This window comes from Ornithorhynchus anatinus, chromosome 7 (genome assembly GCF_004115215.2).
Source record: "Ornithorhynchus anatinus isolate Pmale09 chromosome 7, mOrnAna1.pri.v4, whole genome shotgun sequence".
Classification (NCBI taxonomy): Eukaryota; Metazoa; Chordata; class Mammalia; order Monotremata; family Ornithorhynchidae; genus Ornithorhynchus; species Ornithorhynchus anatinus.
The window spans coordinates 3,504,078-3,528,043 of NC_041734.1; the positions used below are offsets into that span (position 1 = coordinate 3,504,078).

General features: G+C 42.0%; 1 protein-coding gene across 2 annotated transcripts in view; it reads right to left on the reverse strand.

The window, feature by feature from the left end:
• The window catches only part of PREX2 (phosphatidylinositol-3,4,5-trisphosphate dependent Rac exchange factor 2), a 190,613-nt gene that overhangs the window by 72,638 nt on the left and 94,009 nt on the right, over positions 1-23,966 (reverse strand). For both annotated transcript variants that reach the window (XM_001511236.4, XM_007666826.4), the window contains exons 14-25: positions 22,547-22,622; positions 21,100-21,172; positions 18,155-18,297; positions 17,910-18,002; positions 16,448-16,596; positions 14,446-14,531; positions 11,689-11,825; positions 8,365-8,482; positions 7,996-8,180; positions 7,020-7,181; positions 3,647-3,869; positions 2,287-2,494 (exon numbers count right to left, since the gene is read on the reverse strand). In XM_001511236.4, the coding sequence (XP_001511286.1) occupies positions 2,287-2,494; positions 3,647-3,869; positions 7,020-7,181; positions 7,996-8,180; positions 8,365-8,482; positions 11,689-11,825; positions 14,446-14,531; positions 16,448-16,596; positions 17,910-18,002; positions 18,155-18,297; positions 21,100-21,172; positions 22,547-22,622 (1,653 nt within the window). The remainder of the gene's footprint in view (positions 1-2,286; positions 2,495-3,646; positions 3,870-7,019; positions 7,182-7,995; positions 8,181-8,364; positions 8,483-11,688; positions 11,826-14,445; positions 14,532-16,447; positions 16,597-17,909; positions 18,003-18,154; positions 18,298-21,099; positions 21,173-22,546; positions 22,623-23,966) is intronic.

Consider the following 23,966-nt stretch of genomic DNA (forward strand, 5'->3'; position numbering starts at 1 on the left):
GAGATTGGATTTCCATATACAGTGACATATATAGAAACCTTAGAATACTAATGAACACTTTGACATTTATTTAACATGAACCATTTTGCCACCATGGTACAAGACCCATATACCCATGAGCATGATATTAAATTGGCTGGGCTGCCAACACTTTGGAAGGCAAGAGTAAACCTCAAAGTGACTTTGATTAATTGTAAACATTTTTACAAAAAACAGGACGAAACCCAATTGGGGAAAAGCACAAAGTAATAATCAAGATATAAAACTGCATGAAAAATAGAGTGAAGAAAATCTCTCAAGTGGAAAGTGATCTGGGGGTCAATACCTTCCTCAAGTTGGATATGGTTGTCACAAAACATTACTATGTATGACAACTCTAGACTGTAAACTCGTTGTGGGCAGGGAATGTGTCTGTTTATTGTTATATTGTACTATCCAAGCACTTACTATAGTGTTCTGCATACTCAATAAAAACAATTGACTGACAGACTAATTTTAAACCGTAAGCTCGTCCTCTAGACTGTAAGCTTGTCGTGGACAGGGAATGTGTCTGCTCTTTTTTATTATATGCTCCCAAGAGTGCTTTGCTCATAGTAAGCGCTCAATAAATACCACTGAATGGTTAACTGACAACTTGGTTCTGGAAGGTAACGAAGAGCATATGACATGAAAGTGTCAGGAAATGATCCTTCTGCTATGCAGTCCTCTGCACGGTCAGATCCTTTATAATAATACTAATAATAACGGTATTTGTTAAGCACTTACTACGTGCCAGGCACGGTAGTAAGCGCTGGACTTTTGCTTAAGTCCAGACATCAAACTTGAGAATACATGGATAGGGCCCTGAGATGAGAGGCAAAAATCATTACAAGGACGGAAAAAAATCAATCCTACGAGGAAATTGCTTGAGATTGAGATTGCTTTCCTTGCAGAAGTTAAGGAGTGACTTATGATGTTTGCAAATATATGGTGGGTATTTTTCAAAAAGCTCTTGACCCCAGTTGCTCTCCATCACCACAAAGGATCCAGGAAGAGGAAGTGGGCTTAAATTAAGATTGGAGAGATTTCACTGGAACACAAGGCTGAAGTTCTTGGCTACAGTGCTCTCCGCACCGGGTAAGTGTTCAATAAATCTCATTGACTGATCACGGGGATAGAACACTAGAATACGCTAATGCAGAAAGTGACAAGAGTTTCCAGCTCTGGAACTCTTGAGCAAATGAACAGACATGCTCTGTTCCGGGAGGAATTACTTTCACCTGGCCAGAAGCAGACAGTTGCCACTAGAAGATTCTTGGAAGTCCCTCCAGCTCTTTTATTTTCTGATTTAAAAGCTCAACTCATTCATTCATTCAATCGCATTTATTGAGCGCCTACTGCATGCAGAGCACTGTACTAAGTGCTTGGAAAGTACAATTCGACAACAAATAGGGACAAGCCCTACCCAACAGTGGGCTTACAGTCTAGAAACTCCTTAAGCATTCGCCTGCCCAGTATGTCGCGCTAGTCCCAGCATCAAGCAAATTAAACTAAACATTCCCTGACCTTTTGTAGCAAAGGGGTAAATGCGTACTGGGGGAGAAGGCTGGCAGGGGCATGGAAAATTTTACAATGATATGTGACTCTCAGATAACAGAAGGAATATAATAGATCTTGGAAAAAGTAGCAAGCTTCTGACAGGAAATGGACTGAACCTCCACTTCAGTGAATGGGGAAAAAAAGGGATCTATGAAGGCTAACAAAGAGAAGTACACTCTTCACTGGGTTGCACACTACTGTATATTTCACCTAGAGTAATTTCATAATAATAATAATAATAATGTTGGTATTTATTAAGCGCTTACTATGTGCCGAGCACTGTTCTAAGCGCTGGGGTAGACACAGGGGAATCAGGTTGTCCCACGTGGGGCTCACAGTCTTCACCCCCATTTTACAGATGAGGGAACTGAGGCACCGAGAAGTTAAGTGACTTGCCCAAAGTCACACAGCTGACAAGTGGCAGAGCCGGGGTTCGAACCCATGACCTCTGACTCCAAAGCCCCGGCTCTTTCCAGTGAGCCACGCTGCTTCTCATTTCATCAAGCACATGACGAAAAACAGGGGATAAGAATAACTGAAAATCTACAAGTCCAATTAGAGGATGCTCCACGACATTTACAGCAGAATCAGTGCATTCACAAATAACAGCAAAAATACAGGTGGACAATCAATTTTTCAGTGGGCCCAATTTATCCACACCTTCCTCCCAGAGAAGTTAAGAACAACCAGAAGATACAAAACACTTACTCGTCTATTTGACAGACACACATTTCCACCTCCTTCAGCGCCGTCTGCAGTTTGCCCAACAATTTCTGATAGATATCTTGAGTTTCTAAATCCTCTTCTTTTAATAAATACCGAAGCCCGTGCCCGTCCTGCTGACCCAGGGATAGTCCGGAAGGGGCGGCCATTGTCGTAATGGTGTGCTGAATGTAGACCATGGGGTTTAGCTTCCCTGTCAAGGGCACAGAATTTCACATTAGGCCTCTCAACTTTTTGACTCACATTTGAATTTCATTATCTTTGTTCTCTTGGGCCCAAACATGGTTAGAATGGTTGGCTCTCGATCCAGTATCAACCTGAATTTCTGGACAGTGTCCAGCGTGACCCCATTAAAGCCTGGGAATGCCCAGTGGCCAATATTACCCCTGCGGTATGGGTCAAGATGGCTTGTCAGTGACAGAAGCAGAGACACTCACAAAGCTCTGGCCAGTCTCTGCTGCTTATTAAAGCCATCGATGGACCCCATTTCCTCCATTCCCCATGCCAGCATAAACCAGAAAGGGAAGCAGTCAAATTGGGCTCAGATCATGCCACACTGCAGGAGAGCAGTGATCCCTTCCCTCACCCCTCATTGCCGGGTGGTCACCATTTCTGTTGCCTGGGTAGGGTGCAGGGGAATGCCCTGCTTGGAAATGGGACCCCCCCTCACACACCTCCACCTAACGAGTTGGAAGACCAAACGTGAGTTAGAGAAGGAACTCCTCTTGTTTGTCTAAATGGAGAGTAGATGGTGTTTTATCTTGTAGTTACTCTGGTACTAACTGTGATTCTGCACATATAAGAAGCACTTCATAAATGCCATTATTACTGGGAACATTCAAATTAACTAAAGGAAGACTCATCTGAAACTAGATAGTGCTCTTTTTTCACAACAGAATTCCTTTCACAGCAACATGGGCTAACCGATAATAATATGTGGTATTTGTCAAACTCATACTATGTGTCACACGCTGTTCTCAGTACTGGGTTAGACAGGAGGCAATACGGTTGGACCCTGTCCCTGACCCACACAGGGCCCAGAGTCTTAATCCTCATTTTACAGATGAGGGAACAGAGGCCCTGACAAGTGAAGAGACTTGCCCGAGGTCACAGAGCAGACAAGTGGCGGAGCCGGAATTAGAACCCAGGTCCTTCTGACTCTCAGGCCCGGGCTCCATCCGCTAAGCCATTCTGCGTCTAGGAACGAGGATTTGGGCATTTATCCCATTTTCCAACTCGCTCATCTAACCCTGGAAGTGGCTAGAACTGCTACCGACTGGGGCTTTCATAGTGGATTTTGGTATTTGGAAATGATTTTTTCAGATAGAAAATAAAGTCACTCTACCTTGCTCGCTGGTTCTGTTCTCCTTCTCCTGAGAATTGTGCTTCCTGCTGTCCAACTGAACTCCAAAGGCGCTCCCTAGGGAGGTCGAGGTCTTGGGATAGGAGACTTCCATTATATTGACATGGCAATTCGTTGGGCAAAAGTCGCTGCTGTGCAATGGAGAGATCTTGGACTTGGCCTGCTTAAATGTGGGCCAAGCTCTATTCTTTAGCACACGGGAAAACTGTAGTTAAAAGAGAAGGAAATTAAGCTTTCTACATAGAGGAGGATTATGATGTTTCTACACTTAATAAAATAACTCATTTCATTCCTAGATACTCAGTTCAACTTAATACGTGGGCTGATGCGTAGGAGGGTGAGATACAAAAATCTCGGGTTTCAAAGTAAAATACCAGCTGTGCAGACCTCATTGCCCAACTCTGGTAGAGGTTTCTCATGCCTCACTTAAAACTCCTTGAATGGTAGTTAGTCTGCCCCAAGAAGGAATGAGGAAAGCCCGATGGATGAACTCTGATTTTTGAAATTTGGCTAATTATGGCAAGTTCTTAAATTTTCTATGTCAGATCAAAATCAGGTTGGATACTGTTCCAAAGAAGGAATGATTTTGTAACCCGGGAGCTGCAGAAAACATAGGCTTTTGTGGTATCTAAAACAAAATGAGGGTAAATCAGTGGTTTTCTCGAAAAATGCAGAGAAATGCTTGGCTTTGGATTATATTCATATTTGGCCAACCTTTTCTCAAGATTAGTAGTTATATTATGGAAATTTGGCCAAATATGGCTCTAATTCAATACACATCGGATTAGCAGTGCTGTACATGTAAGGAACTATTAACATAATTTCACTCTAATGACAATTCCTTATATTCACAACCAATCAATAATCAATTCCACCTTGTATTTGTATAGCCTATTTTGCCCCAGAGGGCTTCCAAATCAATTATTTTATCCTCCCAACCTCCACGTGAAGGGGGGAGAAACAGATGTTATTATCTGCATTTTACAGGTGAGGAAACTGAGGTACAGAGAAAATAAGTTATTTGCCCCAGGGATCCTGGCTGATTAACACAAAATAGGACAATGTTAGGGCTTGAACTCAGGACTAGAACGCAGATCCCTTGACTTCCACATCTGTGCTCTTCTCACTAGACCACATTAACAGTAGCTCTATGCTACCACCACCCAAAGTAAATTTTATCAGCTTAAATCCAATTTTTAATGTCCTAGGATTACCGGTGTGGCAGGATACTGAGTCGTAGTACGGCGATACCAAGGAATTAAGTCCTCTGCTCTAGTATCTTGCTAGGGATGGATTCATTAAGTGAATTAAACCTGGTTCTACTTTGGGGATGAGACATGAATGGCTGACAGAATATGGAAAATTTACATTACACACACACACACATAAACTATTCTCTGTTTTGCTTTTAAAGACATCACTCAGATTTTATAAAAGGATGATAAAGTGTCACTCTCACAGAATGGCAGAATGTAAGGACAGATGACTGTTCAGAATGAGGATAATGGTCCCAAATGTACATGAGCAGTATATCTTACGATACACTTCTGACAGCTAATAGCTGGCTTCAAATAACATTGTACTGAATCCAATTGAACCCTCCCCCCACCCCTTGCCACACATATCCCTTCCCATATGGCATCAATAAGAAAGAAATGCTTGAAGTGTTTACTGGGAGATTTGTGATCTGTTTAGACTCTGTAGTATTTTGAAATAAATAGCATCTATCAGATGAATGCTTATTAAACATTTGTATCTACCGCAGTATTCTAGAGACAAACCAAAAATAAGCCCAGTTATGGAATTGTTCCCAGGCTGAAGAATGCACCCCGAAGGGCATTACGGACACTTTATGGGGAAAGCGTTCCTTCAGACAGTACATATTTTATCTAACTCTCCCACACACCCTGTTCCACACGGAACAAACGCCTGCTTATGATTTAGTCAGGTCACAAGGCAAGTCCAGATTTCTTTCATGCGTGTCTTATGAAACATCTGGGGGTCCCATGCAACCAGTCTGTAAAACCCATTCCGAACACGATGGCCTAGTAATAAAAACAGGATAGACGGGCTGACTCGTTCCACTTTGTAGCGTCTAAACTCCGGCAGTCAAACCAGCCCTGAAGCCAAGCCATAGGGACTTCTACGTCACCAGAAAAAAGGTGTTTGTGTACTGGAAGAGATATATGGTAATAGCATTCATTAAATGCTAAAATACACTCTAATGGAAAAAATGGATCATCTTTTTGCAACCCTACGTGAAAATGATGATAGCATGGACCCGTGGAAGTCTGACGGTGTCTATTCATCTTTGTTTTGTCTCTCAATTATACATTCATCAGTGTGAGTTTCCTCACTCTCTCTCGCCCTTAGATTGTAGGCATGAGAGCCTGGGTATTCTGCTTCTTCCATAGAGAGAGGGAGTGGATGGAGTGCTGGACTGGGTGTTTGGAGATCCAGGTTTTAATCCCACTGCTTCCCCTGGCCTGCTGTGGGAGCTTGAGCAGTTCACTTAACATCTGGACCTCAGTTTTCTCACCTGCTCGTCTTCCCTCTGACACTTTAAGCCTCACGTGGGACGGGCGCTGTGTCTGATCTGATTATCTGAGTGTTCTGTACACAGTAAGAGCTACAGCTTAATAAATACTATTACGTATACCATGTCTCCCCACTCCTCAAGAACCTCCAATGGCCGCCCATCTACCTCCGCATCAAACAGAATCTCCTTTCCACCAGCTTTAAAACGCTCAATCAGTTACCTCACATTTCATCTCTTACTACAGTCCAGATCACACATCTTGCTCCTTCTGCACCAGTTTACTCACTGTGCTCCGATCTTGTCTATCTTCCCCTAGCCTGGAACTCCCTCTCCATCCATATCTGCCAAACTACCATCCTCTCCACCTTCAAAGCACAGTTAAGGTCACATATTCTCCATGAGGCCTTCCCTGATTAAGCCCTCTTTTTCTTGCTGGCCCTTCTGCATCGGCTACGCACTTGGATTTGTGACCTTTGGACACTGGATATTCACTCTATCCCCAATCCCGCTGACCTTATATACATATCTTTAAATGACGTATTATAAATTACGTACTTATTCAGATTGATATCTGTCTTCCCCTCTAGACAGTAAACTCACTGTGGGCAGGGAGCATGTTGCTAATTCTGTTGTACTGTACTCTCCCCAGGGCTTGGAACAGTGCTCTGCACCTAGTAAGTGCTCAATAAATATCACTGATTGATTGACTGATATCACTACTTCAATCCTGAATCAGATCTCACCGGCAACACTTTCAGCCAAAGACAGTTCACTCTGCCTACACACACTCTTTGAAAGCGATTTTCCGATCCTTACCTTTTTATAACTAGATATTCTCCTGTATACGTGCTCAATTTTGTCACTGCAGATGGCAGTGAATTTGCTCTGGAGGTCAGGAGGGATTACTTCATTTAAAGAGTTTAGGCTGTTGCAGTTCTGCACAAAATGCTCATCGCTTTTAGCCAGTGCTTCAAGAATCTGTGGTAGTGAAATCAACGAGAGTCAAATGCAAAATCCTGCAACTTAAACCGCCACTTCGTAGGCACAATGACTATCTTCAGTCATTCATTCATTCAATTTTGAGCGCCCACTGGGTGCAAACCACTGTACCAAGTGCTTGGGAGAGTACCCGAGAACAGACTCATTTCCTGTCCACAACGAGCTCAAGTCTAGAGGGGGAGACAGACATTAAAATAAAGAAATTACAGAGGTTCTCAGAGGAGAACCAAATGGCCAAGGATCGTAGATCATTATGAAAAGGCATAGGCTTCTTGAGGGCAAGAATCAAGTCTTTTACCTCCGCTGTACTCTCTCAGCTGCTTAGGACAGTGTTCTGCACAGGGTAGGTTCATTTACTCTTATTTACTGAGTGCTTACCATTTCAAAGAGATTATTACCTTCAAGATGAAACCTACCAAAAACTAAATATTTACAATCCAATGTTCCATATTGGATGACTAAAACAAGGTGCCTTTGAACTTTAGAGATCCCCCAGTGAATAGGACTCTGTCTCATCTAAGATGTTCAGATAGTTAGAAACTCTTAAGCACAAGAAGAAAGGCTCACGATCGGCTATAGATTGTAAGCTCCATTTGGGCAGGGAACATGTCTACCAACACTTTCGTACTGAACTCTCCTAAGGGCTCAGTATGGTGCACTGCGCACAGTAAGAGCTCAATAAATAGGATGGATTAACTGACTGATCAGTTGGCCCAGGGGAAGGCAGTCTGCTGGAAGAGTTGGAGTGCTGATTTAGCCTCCACCTTCGTCTTGCTCAGACAAGTTCTCATACCTTGGCAGTCAAACTGAAGAAACCTTTTGGCTCCACCATCTTCTCCACTACGTTGCACTTTATTCCGGCTGTACTATCGTACTCGTACACAACGCCATACTCCAGGTGAACGTTGTCAACAGTCAAGCTCACGTGATCCTTCTTCCCATCGATTATAGCCATGGTGTTAAACTTGTCGATCACTTCTAAAATAAGGATAATTCAATGCAGTCAGTCTGAGGGGAGTTCTGGGTGACTCTAATCCATTTTTTAGTAATACACGAACAAGCACTTCTGGGGAAGGTCTTCAACAAACATGAAATATGGACCTACTGCTGGACTAAGAAAAAATAACACTATACGTTGAAACGTGGCAAAATAAAGCCTCACCTTCCACTTTGCAGTCGAAAGCATCTCCTCCATCATCTCCCGAAGCCTTGGAATTAGTTTTCTGAAGGTCCTCTTGGGCACTTTCAATGCTGTTATAAACCCACTGAATGGAGTCTTGCTGAAATGGCAGAAGAGAGACAGGAGTAATGAAAGGCGTTTCACTTCAGCGCTTCCCAAAAGAAATCCTGCTTTATCGCTCTACCTCTGAAGACCATTCGTCCACTTTAGTTTAGTCACTTTTAAGAGAATGAAAGGTTGAAACAGAAGTGAAACTGACCTTATCTGAAATGAATAATAATGAAAAGAAATGTGGTAGTCTGGGGCCTGGTATTTAACAAATCAAAGCATTTTTTCTTAACTGAAAAATGATTCCCTGAGCCTCTGCATTCTGTATCTCTTTTTATGGCACCCCTGAAAAGCTTTAAATCATGTCTAAAAGTAATTGCTGTGATGTGTGGTCTAACTATTGACTGTGGAACTGTCTAAGGAAGTTGAAGCATATGAGGAAGTTGCGGCTTCTCTTGAAGGTAAATACATTTGAAGAAATAAATCTTTAAATCGACCCAACGCTAAATTAGATGACTATCTTCCATCCCACCCCTGGACTCAGGCACCATCTTACTGCCTCCCAACCTTCTGTGGCAGGACCCCGGCACTGTCTTCCCTTTCTGAAAGAAGAAAGAGAAGAGGGGTTCAGAGCAATGCACTCAATAAGGCCTCGATAAATACCACTGCTGATAATGTTGATCTCCTACTTCTTAGAGGTGTAAGAAAGTGTTACACACTTCATTTTATTTCATTGAAATATCAGTTTCTACGGGACAGGAATGTGTCTTGCGAACTTCATTGCTAACTCTGCTTGAAAATGATTGGGGTGCTCTGCTAGAATTTAAGCTCCTGGAGTACAAGTATCATGTCCATTAATTCCATTCAAATCTCTAAGTACGGAGTGAAGAGCTCTGCGCAGAACGGGCACTCGATAAACAGTTGTATGAATTCCCTAAGAGCCCAAAGAGACCAGCTGAGAGAACCCAGAAGGAGGGGTTTAAAAGTTTTGAAATTCCATTTTCTTCAGAAGAGAGGCTGTATAGGGAAGCGTAGCATCTGCCATTTAGATACAGTAATGTACTGCTCCTATTTTGCCTCCAAAATATTCACAAGTTTCAGGTTCGGGGAAACAAACTCAATATTATTGCAATTTCAGATTCGGGGAACATAATATCACCTGGATAAACCCTCATTAAATTACAGTATGCCCCATATTCTCTCTCTAGAGTATTCAATCTATCTACTCTTGAGTGCATTCCAGATAAAGTGCAAATACGATATGAAGAAAAGCCAATAAGACCGTTTGTGTGAGTTAAAACCTTCATGGAGTACTATTACCAGGGAAGTGCCTGCTTCTTAATTAAAGGTTCCTTCTTCAGAAGAGGAAGTTAAAACCTTCCCTTTAATCTTAGCACTTACGTACAGACTTATATACTCTACTTGGCTCAGTGGAAAGAGCCCGAGCTTGGGAGTCAGAGGTCATGGGTGCGAATCCCGGCTCTGTCACTTGTCAGCTGTGTGACTGTGGGCAAGTCACTTAATTCTCTGTGCCTCATTGACCTCATCTGTAAAATGGGGATTAAGAATGTAAGCCTCACGATGGACAACCTGATTACCCTGTATCTACCCCAGTGCTTAGAACAGTGCTCTGCACATAGTAAGTACTTAACAAATACCAACATTATTATTATTACTACTTCTTCTCTCGCTACTCTTTTTTAGTGAATGCCTCCCTGCCTATATTACAAGATTCCTGTGGGCAGGGATCATTTCTACTAAGTCTACTAAACTGCCCCAAGCACTTGCCACAGGGTTCTGCCCAGAGTACACGCAAATACTATTCACTGACTGAATGATTACTTAGTGAGATGCCCTTCTCTCCCCTTGTAACAGGCATGACTTCTGCTGGGTGACCAGTCGGTGGTATGCATTGAGCACTTAGTGTGTACAGAGCTTTCTACTAAGCACTTGAGAGAATACAGTATAAAGAGTTGGTAGAAATGTTTCCTGCTCACAACAAACTTACAGTCTAGAGGGGGAGACAGACATTCATGAAAAGAGCACGGGACTGGGAGTCAGAAGGTCATGGGTTTTAATTCTGGCTCCGCCACTTGCCTGCTATGTGACCTTGGTCAAGTCACTTCACTTCACTTCTCTGGGCCTCAGTTTCCTCATCCTAACCTGGTGGTACAAATTACAAATGGCCTTAAACTCAAAATCCTGGTGGTCTGATTAATTAAAAACCTTTTTAATTAACTGAGGCACAGAGAAGTAAAGTGACTTGCCCACAGTCACACAGCTGACAAGTGGCAGAGCCGGGAGTCAAACCAAATGGGGATTAGGACTGCGAGCCCCATGTGGGACAGGGACTGTGTCCAACCTGGTTTGCTTGTATCCACTCCAGCGCTCAGTATAGTGCCTGATACTCAGTGAGTGCTTAAATACCAGAATTATTATTATTATTATAAATGATTTACAGATATGTACACAAGGGCTGTGGGGCTGAGGGTGAATACCAATTGCACAAAGGGTTCCAGTCCAAGGGCAGTGACACCAGTGAGATACAATAGGCAAGAAAAGCTAGTGAACAGTTGAGTTCTGCAACATAGTTTCCAAGCACTGAAGCTACGCAGACCTCAGTGCAGCTATTCATTCATTCGTTAAATGGTATTTATTGAGCACTTACCGTGTGCAGAGCACTGTACTAAGTTATTGGGAGAGTACAATATAACAATAAGCAGACACATTCCCTGTCCACAACCAGCTTACAGTCTAGACACACAGAGACAGAGCCCAAGCTGGGTGTAACTTGTTGGGAGAATGAGCAACAGCGGGCTACTCAAATAGTTGCTGGATGGAGAGCTGAAATTGGAAAAATGAAAGCCAGAAGGGCAGAGGAAGCATTTTAAGGACAGTGAAAGTCTCAGATAACGCTGAATCTCAGCTGAAAATGGGGAGTTAATCACTGAAGACACTTGCCTGCATGGTGCACCGCCATCAAGAAGGGAGCGACTCTCTTGGAGCAAAACTTTGCATAAAAACAGATAGAATAAGGTGAAAGAGAAAGCAGTGTCTGATGCTACAAACATTCCAATCAACACCACAATAAGGGACAAGCTTTTTGTGTGCCCAATCTGGCTGGGATGAAGGATTTGGCATTGACCTTTTCAGCCACACGTCTGCTCGTATGTAAACTTCACTGTCAACAATATCTTCTTCAAACGCAAAGGATAACTTATACACCTGGGAGGAGAATGAAGCCGAGAGACGGTTTACCTGCATTGGACGTCTGAATTTCCTGCAGGCTGTGACATGGGCAATCACACTGGCATGGGTTTCCTTGCTGACATTAATCCCGTTCACTTTGATTATACACTGTCCTGGGTGAAGACCGGCTGCGGCAGCCACGGTTCCTACAGGGACAGTTAGAGAAGGTGGGAAATCTCCATTGAAATGAGCATTTTTGAATTTGTCATTTAAGTTCCAACTAAACTGGCTTGCTTTTCCCATTTTGACGGGAAAACGATTTGAAGCAAGATTATAAATTTTCAGCCTGGAACAGCTACCATCCTGGCCCACATCACGGTTAGATTATTCTATCAGCCTTCTTATTGGTCTCCCTGCCTCACTGCTCACCACACTGAGTCTATGTTACATGGTGAGGCATGGATCATCATCCTGAAATGTTGCTCAACCACGGACGTCGCTCTACTCCTAAGAAATATCAAATGGTTTCCCATTTCCCTCTGCAATAAGCTCAAGCACCTCACACTTGACTTCAAGACTCTCCATCAACTCTCCCCATCCTACATATCAGCTCTGTTTAGCAGTTATTCACCAGATCGCACTCTTTCTTCCTCTCACACTCTCCTTCTAAACTGTTTCTTGCTGGTTACTCTTTTTCTGGCCTGGAATTCCCGCCTCACCACTCAAATCTACCAAGCAACGGGGCACCCGGTCTTTATAGCCCTTCTTAAATCCTATTCTCTTTAAAGCCATCCTTACGAGATGCAGCGTGCCTTAGTGAAAAGAGCACGGGCTTGGGAATTAGAGGATGTGGGTTCTAATTCCGACTCCACCACTTGTCTGATGTGTGACCTTGGGCAAGTCACTTCACTTTTCTATGTGTCAGTTACCTCATCTGGAAAATGGGGATCAAGACTGTGAGCCTCACGTGGGATAACCTGATTACCCTGTAACTACCCCAGTGCTTAGAACAGTGCTCTGCACATAGTAAGCGCTTAACAAATACCATAATTATTCCTATTACATTCCATTTTCTACTGGAAATCTACCCCAAATAATTTTCAATGCCCTAGCAATACCAACCAAAGGTACCCTTATAGTTTATGCAGGGGAAGCAGCATGGTTCAGTGGAAAGAGCCTGGGCTTCGGAGTCAGAGGTCATGGGTTTGACTCCCGGCTCTGCCACTTGTCAGCTGGGTGACTGTGAGCAAGTCACTTTACTTCTCTGTGTCTCAGTTACCTCATCTGTAAAATGGGGATTAACTGTGAGCCTCACGTGGGACAACCTGATTACCCTGTATCTACCCCAGTGCTTAGAACAGTGCTCTGTACATAGTAAGCGCTTAACAAATACCAACATTATTATTATTATTATTTTTGTCTGGATGCTCATTAGCATTCTTATTCTGCTACTTGATTGTGATATTCTTAATCACTCTCTGGTATAACCTCTTTTGCCTATTTGTGAATAACCTCTGTCTGCCTTACCCCTTTATTTTATAAACCTCTTGAGGGCATGAAATGAATGTTTTGCTTCTGTTAGAAAAGGGGATGTGAATGAAGAGAGAAAGAAGGGGAGGAGAGAGATGGGTGGGGACAAAGACAGAAAGAAAAGGTATAGAGGTGGAGGAGAAAAGATGAGAGAAGGACCCAGTCGAAAGGCCTAAAGGGTTTTTAATTAATCAGACCACCAGGCTTTGAGTTTAAGGCCATTTGTAATTTGTACTACCAGGTTAGGCAAAAAACATGGTTTTAAATATGCATGCGTCTCACAGCCTCATGGAATAAAGCAGCTATCCATTTCCATCATGATTTGTTTAGGTGTGGCCATCCAAAACGCACTGGCTTTTGCAACCTGAAAATTTCTGATCAATCTGACCAAAAATGACACTTCAGCAGCTACTAAGATGGTTTAGTATGACAAGATTTATTTTTAAGTCTATGTTTTAGAGGTATATCTGACAAAATAGTCCCAGAGTTATTTGAGAAGGAATGATTTTTACAAGGAGGCTTTGTGAGTTTTCTCTGCTATGAACGTTGATTATTTTCCAAACTGTCACTCATTCCAAAATGTGTACACAGATTCATGATCTTGAAAACTCGTACATGTGGAAACTGGATGGTCAATATAACCATTTCTTTTGGGAAAAGTTAAATAAGCCACTATAAAAATCCACTGGACTTAAACTGGCTTATCCATAAATTTTTCTGTAGCTCCACAATAAATTAAAAAACTTGTACAAATAACATTTAATGCCTTACAGGCATTTCAAGAGTAAATGAAAACAAATGACCTTATTTTAGAAATTTACTACCGGAGAGAATGGAATGTGTTAAAGATGAAACGCGGCCTAGAGGATAGAGCACGGGCCTGGGAGTCAGAATGCCATGGGTTCTAAACCCGCATCCACCATCTGTCTGCTATATGACCTTGGGCAAGTCTCTTAATTTCTCTGTGTCTTAGTTACCTCATCTGTAAAGGGGAGATTAAGATTGTGACCCCTATGTGGTGATTAAGACTGTGAGCCCCATGTAGGACATGAACCATGTCCCACATGAATAGCTTGTCTCTAACTCCGTGCTTAGTACAGTGCCTGGCACATAGTAAGCGCTTTACAAATGCAATTAAAACATACATACACACACAGAAAAAAAAAATGTTACATGGCTGATTCACTCCAGCTTGACATACCATGAATAAAGCTGCCAAGAAGGTGTTTGTTTTATAATCAATGAAACAACTTTAAGAGAGGCTCACAATATGCTAACTCAGATGACACTTCATACCTCTCCCAACAGCATGGACTACAGCTGGACCAAAACCCCGGATCTGGAATCCAAGACCATCTGCAGAATCTGGAATCTTCACTGTCCTAAAAGCAGCCAAAAACTGAAATTACACCTCAAAACCCACTCCTAAATTGAAAACATTGAATGTATGCTTTAAATAATTTGGAAATATTATGGATGAGTTGAGCAGACGGAGTGGGGAGAAAAGCATGGGAAATTCAGTCAGGAAACATCAGAAGAATGGGAAAATTCAAAGGGGGAAAAGAGAAAATGAATTAAACTAGGTCAAAGATTCAGTCAAGAAGAGGCGATAAATATTTTTATCAGGAACTACATCGGGCAAATCTGCTGACTGAATTTTTCAGTAAGATGGTCCTTTAACCACATTGAGCAAACAAGATTGGTAATCAAGAGTGTAAGAATGTAAGAGTTTAGAAGCAGCGTGGCTCAGGGGAAAGAGCCTGGGCTTGGGAGTCGGAGGTCATGTGTTCGAATCCCAGCTCTGCCACTTGTCAGCTGTGTGACTGTGGGCAAGTCACTTCACTTCTCTGGGCCTCAGTGACCTCATCTGTAAAATGGGGATGAAGACTGTGAGCCTCACATGGGACAACCTGATTACGCTGCATCTACCCCAGCACTTAGAACAGTGCTCTGCACATAGAAAGCGCTTAACAAATACCAACATTATTAATAAGTACATAGAGTGGTGGGCTTTGGCAAAGCAATCCAGCATCTTTCAGGCCCACACCAAGAGAGGCGGGAGCCGTGTCTACTTGCCACATGAGCACTCTCTTCCAGTGCTTAGAACATTGCTCTGCACACATCGAGCACTTCATAAACACTATTACTACTAGCCCCTCCTAGTTCATCCTAAGAACCCTCTCGCTAGAACCTGTCGGATTCATGCAGCAGTCAGCCCCTCTGGGCAATATTTCGCTTGGCAAAGAAGTGGTTAAACCGAAGATGACTAAGAAACCGTTGAGAATATTTTTTTTCCTACACGAACAACATGAGGACCAATTTCCTCACCCTGGATGTTGTCAAACAAGATGCATTCTCTTTGAAAAGGAAGTAAGCAGGTCTTTTTAGTCTTTCTCGTATAAAAAAAGTCAGCACCCTACAGCTTGTGAAGATTAAAAGGAAAAAAAATCATCTAGAGTAGGAACTGTAATGCACCACTTCCTACAGAGAGAAATCAGTGTGCAGTATCACCTGCTAAGTTAAGGTGTTGATATACATACATATATATATATATATATATACATAAAAACCTGTGGAAAAGTTTCATGATGTTAACCAGAAGAAAACATAGTTCAAAGGGGGACTTCTTTTTCCCCTCTGTAAGAACTCAAGGAAATTGATTATTGGTACTATTATTACTAGAGAAGTTGAAAAAAACAACCAAACACCATTGCTCAAAAAATACCAAAACCACACTATTTAACAGGAAAACGGAAGCCTTAAATGGTGGGGAAATTATGAGGATGGAAGCAGCGTGGCATAGTGGATAGAGCAATGGGAGTCAGAAGGACCTGGGTTCTAATCCCGGCTCTGCCACTTGTCTGCTGTGTGATCTTGGGCACATCACTTCACTGGGCCTCAGTTCCCTCATCTGTAAAATGGAGATTAAGAGCGTGAGCCCCCTGTGAGGGTCAGGGATTAACTTCCAGTGCTTAAAATAGTGCTTGATTCATAGTAAGCACTCAAGTACCATAATTATTATTATATAAAAGAGAACAACCATCACCCTGTTGCTCCAAGCATCTTCTTGCCACAGAATTTTGATCTGCGGAACAACTGGATTGACCCAATAATGGCACTGTTTGTGTTCTACTACATAAATCCTTTGTTTGAATTCCCTCTAGACTGTAAGCTCGTTGTGGGCAGGGACCATGTCTACCAACTCTGTTGTACTGAATTCTCCAAGTGCTTACTACAGTGTTCTGCCCACAGTAAGTGCTCAAATACAGTTGACTGGTTAAAAGAGGTTGAAACTTACTCCCTTGGTTTCGTGCTCACTAGGACTCTGAGAGGCTTTTTGCTGTGCAAACATGATTTTAAGAAGCAATCCACTTCGCTGAAAGGTCTCATAAACACTAGGTCACCGTTGATGGCAAAAATCTTTTTCCCAACTTCCATGCCTGCCATCTGAGAGAGAAAAATGCAGAAATACTAACATTATCCCTGAGGCACAATGTAACAACTGCTATCAAAATCTTCGTCCCCCTTATTGACCTCATCCACAGATTCAGAAAATAGCTGTCGACATGTCTAGGCTGATAGGGGCCCGGTCTGACAGGTGCAACATGATCGTACCTAATTTCCTTGCTTGTTTGGCTCAAAAGAAATATGTTGTCTAAGCGAGGTATACTGATTGGATTTTTACACCTTTGTTCCTACATTAGTAAACTAGAGTTAGAATCACTCATGCTAACTCTAGTTCTTCAAAACTGGAGCAATTTGAGTTTACCTTGAATATCAGAAACTTGCATTTCACAGTGACTATTTGGTGTACTTGTCATAAATACATGAAGCAGCTTCATACTTGTCATGAAGCAGCGTGGCTCAGTGGAAAGAGCCTGGGCTTGGGAGTCAGAGGTCATGAGTTCTAATCCTGGCTCGGTCCCTTGTCAGCTGTGTGACCTTGGGCAAGTCACTTCACTTCTCTGGGCCTCAGTTCCCTCATCTGTAAAATGGGGATGAAGACTGTGAGCCCCAGCCCATGTGGGACAACCTGATCACCTTGTATCCCCCCTCCCAGTGGTCAGAACAGTGCTTTGCACATAGTAAGCGCTTAACAAATGCCATTATTTATTTATAAAAGTCATAGGCTGGGATCTTTTGTGTTTCAGTTCTTAAATAGGGTCCTCCTTATTTGGCTGCTTGAGGCAGACACTGCCCACAGCTGAGATAAGGCTCTGTTGTCCTCAACATCCCTTTCTAGGGAGGAAAAGGTAAAATGTCCCCTAAATATATATGCTGTAAAAACTCAAAGCAGCATGGTCTAGTGGATAGAGCACGGGTCTCAGGGTCAGAAGGACCTGGTTTCTAATCCTGGCTCCATCGCTTGACTGCTGTGGAACTTGGGTATGTCACTTCACTGTGCCTCAGTTACCTCATCTGTAAAATGGGGAAAGGAAACCTGACTAGCTTGCATCTACTGCAGCACTTAATACAGTGCCTGGAACATAGTAAGCACTTAAATACCATTAAAAAAAACAACACACACACACACATACAACTTTTCCCTGGGAACTCAGGGCATTCAGTAATTCCTGGAAAACAAACCAGGATCCTTTTGTCCTCTCCTTAAGTGGATCTGAAACCTTGGAGACTCCCAAAAGAGACTCAGATTCAGACAGGGCTGTGTGATACCCTATGAAAACTGAGTTGGAGACTCAGTTCAGAAACAAGACAAACAGCAACATATAATATGGAAAATTCAATGCAAACTACATTACCTCGGCATTAGACCCTTTCTCCACCAATTTGATAATCGGTACTTTATTTTTGTCTTCTAAACCAAAGCCATAGCTTCCCTCATTAGACTTAATCTGAAAGGCAAAAGGTTGGTAATATTAGTGATAACAACTACTAAGTTTCAGGGGGGAATATTTAACACTCAACTAAAATAGAGTTCAAGTACAAACTAAGTTTCTGTTGCTGACTAATTGTGATTTTTTTTAAATGTAAGCGATTGACTTACCAACAATGATTTAGCTATCACATTTTCTACAACCTTTAAGTCATGCTTCATAAGTCTGTGCTTCATATTTGATCCTTCCATTTCTTCATCCGCAAAAAAGCGAAAGAGTAGGGGCTCATCTTTGAACTCACTCTTTTCCAGAACTACAGGGAGAGACAGATTCAGAGTCAGTCAGTGAATGAAGGAAAAAAAAATCAAAAGCATGTTCGATAAGAGCAAGATCTTGGTGCAGTCATCACCACCCACATGTTCCTAATTCTATTTTCCTCAGGTCAGCTAAACCCTCGCTTATGTCACTATGAGCTTTTCCTTCAAGCCCGCAGAGGAAGCATTTCATACCGTAACTTGAATCTGGGCATGAGCTGAAGGAATTTGAGTTTTTAAATAAAGGCGACTTTCTAAATTTAACTTCTTCCTTATGCAGAGTTATGACCATAAATAATGTAAGCTCGTTATATGGGCCGGGAACGTGTCTGCTAATTCTGTTGTATTGTACTCTCCCAAGCCCTTAGGACAGTATTCTGCACATAGTAAGCGCTCAATAAATACGATTGATTGACTGATCATTCATCTCAACAAGATCTATCACCCATGATTAGCATCGGAATTTAACTGGAAAAAAAATACTGCATTCTAGATATTCATGAAAACTAATAGGGGAAACAAGAAGAGTAATTTTTTCACCTGTATTATATTTTTGAAAGCACTAATAAACATGTTTCAGGGGTATTATTTTTACACAACAATGCACAACTATTAAAAATGTCAATAGGCTAAATCTTGCCCTCCACTGGGTGCACAATTCTCACTACCATTAGTTTGGCTCTACAGAGTCAAAACAAACAGCATTTTCTGGGTGAAATGTGCAGTTAGTTTTCCACAAACTTTCAACCCTGGTCTGACTTTTAAAGCCCGAAAAGAAATAGCAATAGACTTTACATTTGCAAAATTCAGTTCTGTTCAATGTTTTAAGCTTCAGAGTTTTCCCCAAGTCCCAGAGAGTGAATACAAAATCATCAGAGCTGTATGCTTATTTCCAACAAAACTGCTTGACAGGTTTTATCATTGGCACAAACAGGGAATTGGGTGCCCTATGGAAGGCTGTGATTCTCCCAAAAGATCTTTACCCCTCTTGATTTTCAAATGAAAGGACATCAAAAGGGAGTAGTGTTTGGTTAAAAAGAACACCGGGAATCAAAATCCAACACATATGAGTGCTAGAATACAAAGGCAGCTTCATTCAACTCTTCAAATGTTTAGACAATCCCTGCATTATCCGATTCCTTTCTGCAGAGTACTGGAAATGTTAAAGAGCCATTTATGCTGTACACAAAAAGGATTTTAGTTCCACAAAAAATGCAAATATTTTGAGTGACTTTGGGTTGGAAGATCCATTCCTTGAGATCTCTTAAAAAAAAAAAAGAACGGACACCCATCTGATCTAGCTGGTTTGGCCACTGCCTTGAGGCATAAAGGAGGGGTCAGAGAAGAGGGCAAATAACCTCTTGAATCCATCCTTCCTATACCTGTATACAAGGTATCATGTTCACTTCCATTTTGGCAAATATTTTGCTTCGTTTTGCTAAAGAAGTCAAAGTACAAGAGGACATCATAAAACAGAGCCGAAATGTAAGACAAGAGCAGTAGGTGAGCCTTTTTCTGAGGTAAAACTTGTTCTGACGTATACTTAAAATAAAATTTATTCCTTTGCCTTCCCAAAGGATTTCCTGAGGATAAATTTTTAATCCTTATTTTGACAAGAGGGGTTGATCCACAGACGTATGCTATCTGATTTTACACAGTTGTCACTCACAAAAAAAGGGAGTTAAACATAATTTCCAAAGAACAGGAATGAAAACCATTTAAGTTGCTGAGAATTTACTTAATGAGGGTCAGAAAATCCAGCCTGGTTTTATAATTTCCTGTTCCCATTGTATTTTCAGGATTCCCAAGGGCAGAGTCTGTTTTCCTAATTATTGTCTAGCTCCTCACAGAGTGAGTTTGGAACTCTGCATAGAGAAGGCACTCGCTAAATGCCGTGGATTCTGCTCTGAAGTCCAGAATCCTCAACAGAGATGCCAGGGGTCCCAGCTTATTTTCTCCTTTCTTCTTTATAATGACTTATTGTAATGCAGTGTTTTGCAGAAATCCTGAAAGGCCAATTGGAAAGAGCCTGGGTCTGTGAATCGGGAGACTGGAATTCTAGTTCCAGCATTGCTTTTAGCCTGCTGCGTGACCTTGGACAAGTCACTTAAATTCTCTGTGCCTCAGTCCCTCATCTAAAAACATGGGGACAAGATACCTGCTCTTCCTCCCTCTTAGACTGTGAGCTTCGTGTGGGACAGATATGCTCTGATTTGGTTGCCCTGTATTTACCCTAGACCTTAGCACATGATAAGTGTTTAGTAAATGCCATAAATACATCCACGAATAGATTTTTATAGGGTTCTGACACATGGTCTTAAGGCCAGTCTAGCCATTCTACTTGCCGTACACGGCACTCTACCCTAAATAAAGGATTCAACTGGTGCAACAGATTCTGCCTGAGCAACTCAGGTCCTAGGAAATGGGCCAATTAGCTGGAGAGGAAGTTCCCCCCTCCAATTAGCAACCTCGAAAGGAAAAGGCCTGAACAAAGCTAATACCCCAAACAGGAACCTTCTACTGCATGAGTAATTTCTCCCCTGGAAACCACAGCAGAATTTCAACCCGGAAAATGCTTTAATTTTTTTCCTTCATATTTCATTTAAAAGTCTTTTTTTAACTGTTAAAAGACATCTTTTTGCGTCTCATCTCTAAACATCTTCCACAAGGAATAACACTGGATCCCTGAGATCTCCCCAGTAGCTTTCACTGTGCTCTCAGCATGAACCTCGTTCTGTATCCTACTACCCAACAGAACAATGGAATCAGTGAGCTTTGACCTCTAGCATATGAATTCTTACCGTGATGCATAAACCCATTGTCACAAAGTCCCACACTGAAGATCATGGCGTCTTCCCTGGTCCGGCAATCCCCCTGTGGACCACAAAACCAGGGTACAAAATGATGACTCAGAATTCAAGCTTCGATCAAATTTTCTCCCTTCCCTCTCACTCAGTGACAGCTTAGTAACTTTTAGGCTTTAACACTACCGGATCATTGAAAGACAAATGCACACTTTCCAACATCACCTCCCAGAGCCCTCTATTAGTTTTTCAGAATTGTCACAGACATTAAAATCTGTTCTTTTGGCAATCAATTAGCAATAGGTGTGAAAGATTTCTTGAGAAATAAGCTTATTTATTCAGTACTAAAAGAGTCCGGCTGAGGACAACAACAATCTCAATTTTTTTTTCTGGTTTGGAAAGGGATAGTTATTAAATGGTACAATAGGTTGCCAAGGAAACCTTTATTGATGAAGATTTTTAACGAGACTTTTGTCTCATTGTAATCTAACTGAAGGGGAGATCAGACTAGAGCAGGGATTTCCAGCCTTTCCCTTGGACACCCTCCATACACAGGCCCGTGCTCTATCCAGTCTGCCATGAGAAACAGCATGGCATAGTGGAGAGAGAGCACGGGTCTGGGAGTCAGAAGGTCATGGGTCTAGTCCCAGCTCCACCATTTGTTTTCTGTTGTGACTTTGGGCAAGTGACTTCACTTCCCTGTGCCTCAGCTACCTCATCTGTAAAATGGGGATTGAGACCGTGAGCCCTGTGAGGAACAGGGACTATGCCCAACCTGATTTGCTTGTTTCCCCCCCATCCAGTGGTGAGTACAGTGCCTGGCACATAGTAAGCGCTTAAACACCACAATTATTATCATTATTATTGTGCCGCCTGGGAACATACACGCAACAACCACCCCCCACACCCCAACTAGCAGTGGAGCAGCACCTACCCGGGCCTTCTGCCTCTTACGGAACAACCCATGAACACAGGTGCTTAGACGCTTACTCAAATGTAAATGTAATTCATTTCAAGACGGCGGAACAGCAATATTCCAAATAATATTTTTGCCTGTCTGCCATTGCCGGTGTCCAGAGTCCAAACCCTCTCAGTTAAAATTTCCACCTAATTGCCAATAGAAGCACCACAGTTAAATGAAACAAATCGGTGGAAAAAAAATATGTTAACACCGGATGGCCTGAATCAGGACCATAGCTATGCTTTCATAGCTGTAGTGAGGTTACACTCATCATGACTTTGTTTTAACAGCCATGAACTTTTTGATCAAAGTTATTTAGATTGGGATCTTCCTATTTTGTGGCTTCGCATATTAGGATACTAAATCCAATGCTTTAAATACTCAGAAACGATGTTCCCGTGGGATCACTCTTTGTAAACTGCCCGGAACTTTGAGTAACGGAAATGATCAACAGCAACCACCCTTACCGAAAGGTCTAGTTACCTGGGCAATTAGCCAATCTATTAATTTGTTAGCCATGACCACAGATTTGTAGGTCCTTAGATGGTAATCTTTATCCCTACAAGAAAAGAACAAAAATACTCCTTTGTAGCAAAGGATAAACAGGCATATCGGATTCCTATCTAAAAGCAACGCCACAACTGAAGCACAGTTTCTGAAAATCTGCAGAACTTTGACGAATCTTACTTTCAGTCCCAGTGGTAAAGGTATTAATAATGTCAAAATATGGGCAACTGTTTAAACTTCTTTGCTTTTGTAATATGAGAATATGTCCTTCTATTTTCTGCCCCGAAAATAACTCAGGCAGTGAAGGGAATGTAAAAATATTCTTCTTCCTTTATTTCCTGCCCCTGTCGTGGGTGGGAATTGTATCTACCAACTCTATTGTATCACCCTCTCCCAACCACTTACAACAGTCCTCTGCATACAGAAAGTGTTCAATAAATTCCATTAATGGGACTGATAACCTTTTAAACACTGTACTGAAGCTGATTTCACTAACAAAAAATAAATAAGAATAGTTTTAAATGTCTACCTCCAGGAAGGGACGGCATTTTTCCTAACAGCAGAAAAACTAAAGCTGAAGATTAAGAATTGTCTCTGACCACTGTAATTACATAAAACTTTAATCATTCCATGTCTTCTGTCATTGAGCTGTAGCTGTTTACCACCTCCAAAAATAAGTGAAAAACATTGCCTATCTTAATATTGAGTGGACTGTATTGACAAACAGTCAGCAAGTCATCGCCCATTACCCAAGGAAAGAGCCCTGGCTTGAGAGTCAGAGGTCATGGGTTCAAGTCCCAGCTCTGCCACTTGTCAGCTGTGTGACCACTTACCTCATCTGTAAAATGGGGATTGAGACCATGAACCTCACACAGGACTGGGCCTGTGTCCAACCCAATCTGCCGCAGCTAAAGCCTCATTTTCCCCTTTTCCCTCTGCTCCTCCACCTCTCCCTTCCCATCCCCACAGCACTGTACTCGTCCACTCAACTGTATATATTTTCGTTACCCTATTTATTTTGTTAATGAATTGTACATCGCCTTGATTCTATTTAGTTGCCATTGTTTTTACAAGATGTTCTTCCCCTTGACGCTGTTTATTGCCATCGTTCTTGTCTGTCCGTCTCCCCCGATTAGACTGTAAGCCCGTCAAACGGCAGGGACTGTCTCTATCTGTTGCCGACTTGTTCATCCCAAGCGCTTAGTACAGTGCTCTGCACATAGTAAGCACTCAATAAATACTATTGAATGAATGAATGAATGCTTGTATCAACCCCAGTGCTTAGTACAGTGCCTGGCACATAGTAAGCGCTTAACAAATACTAGATAGCAAGCACTTAATATATACCATTTAAAAGAAACTCTAAACCTTATACTTTGCAAAAGCAAAGAAAAAT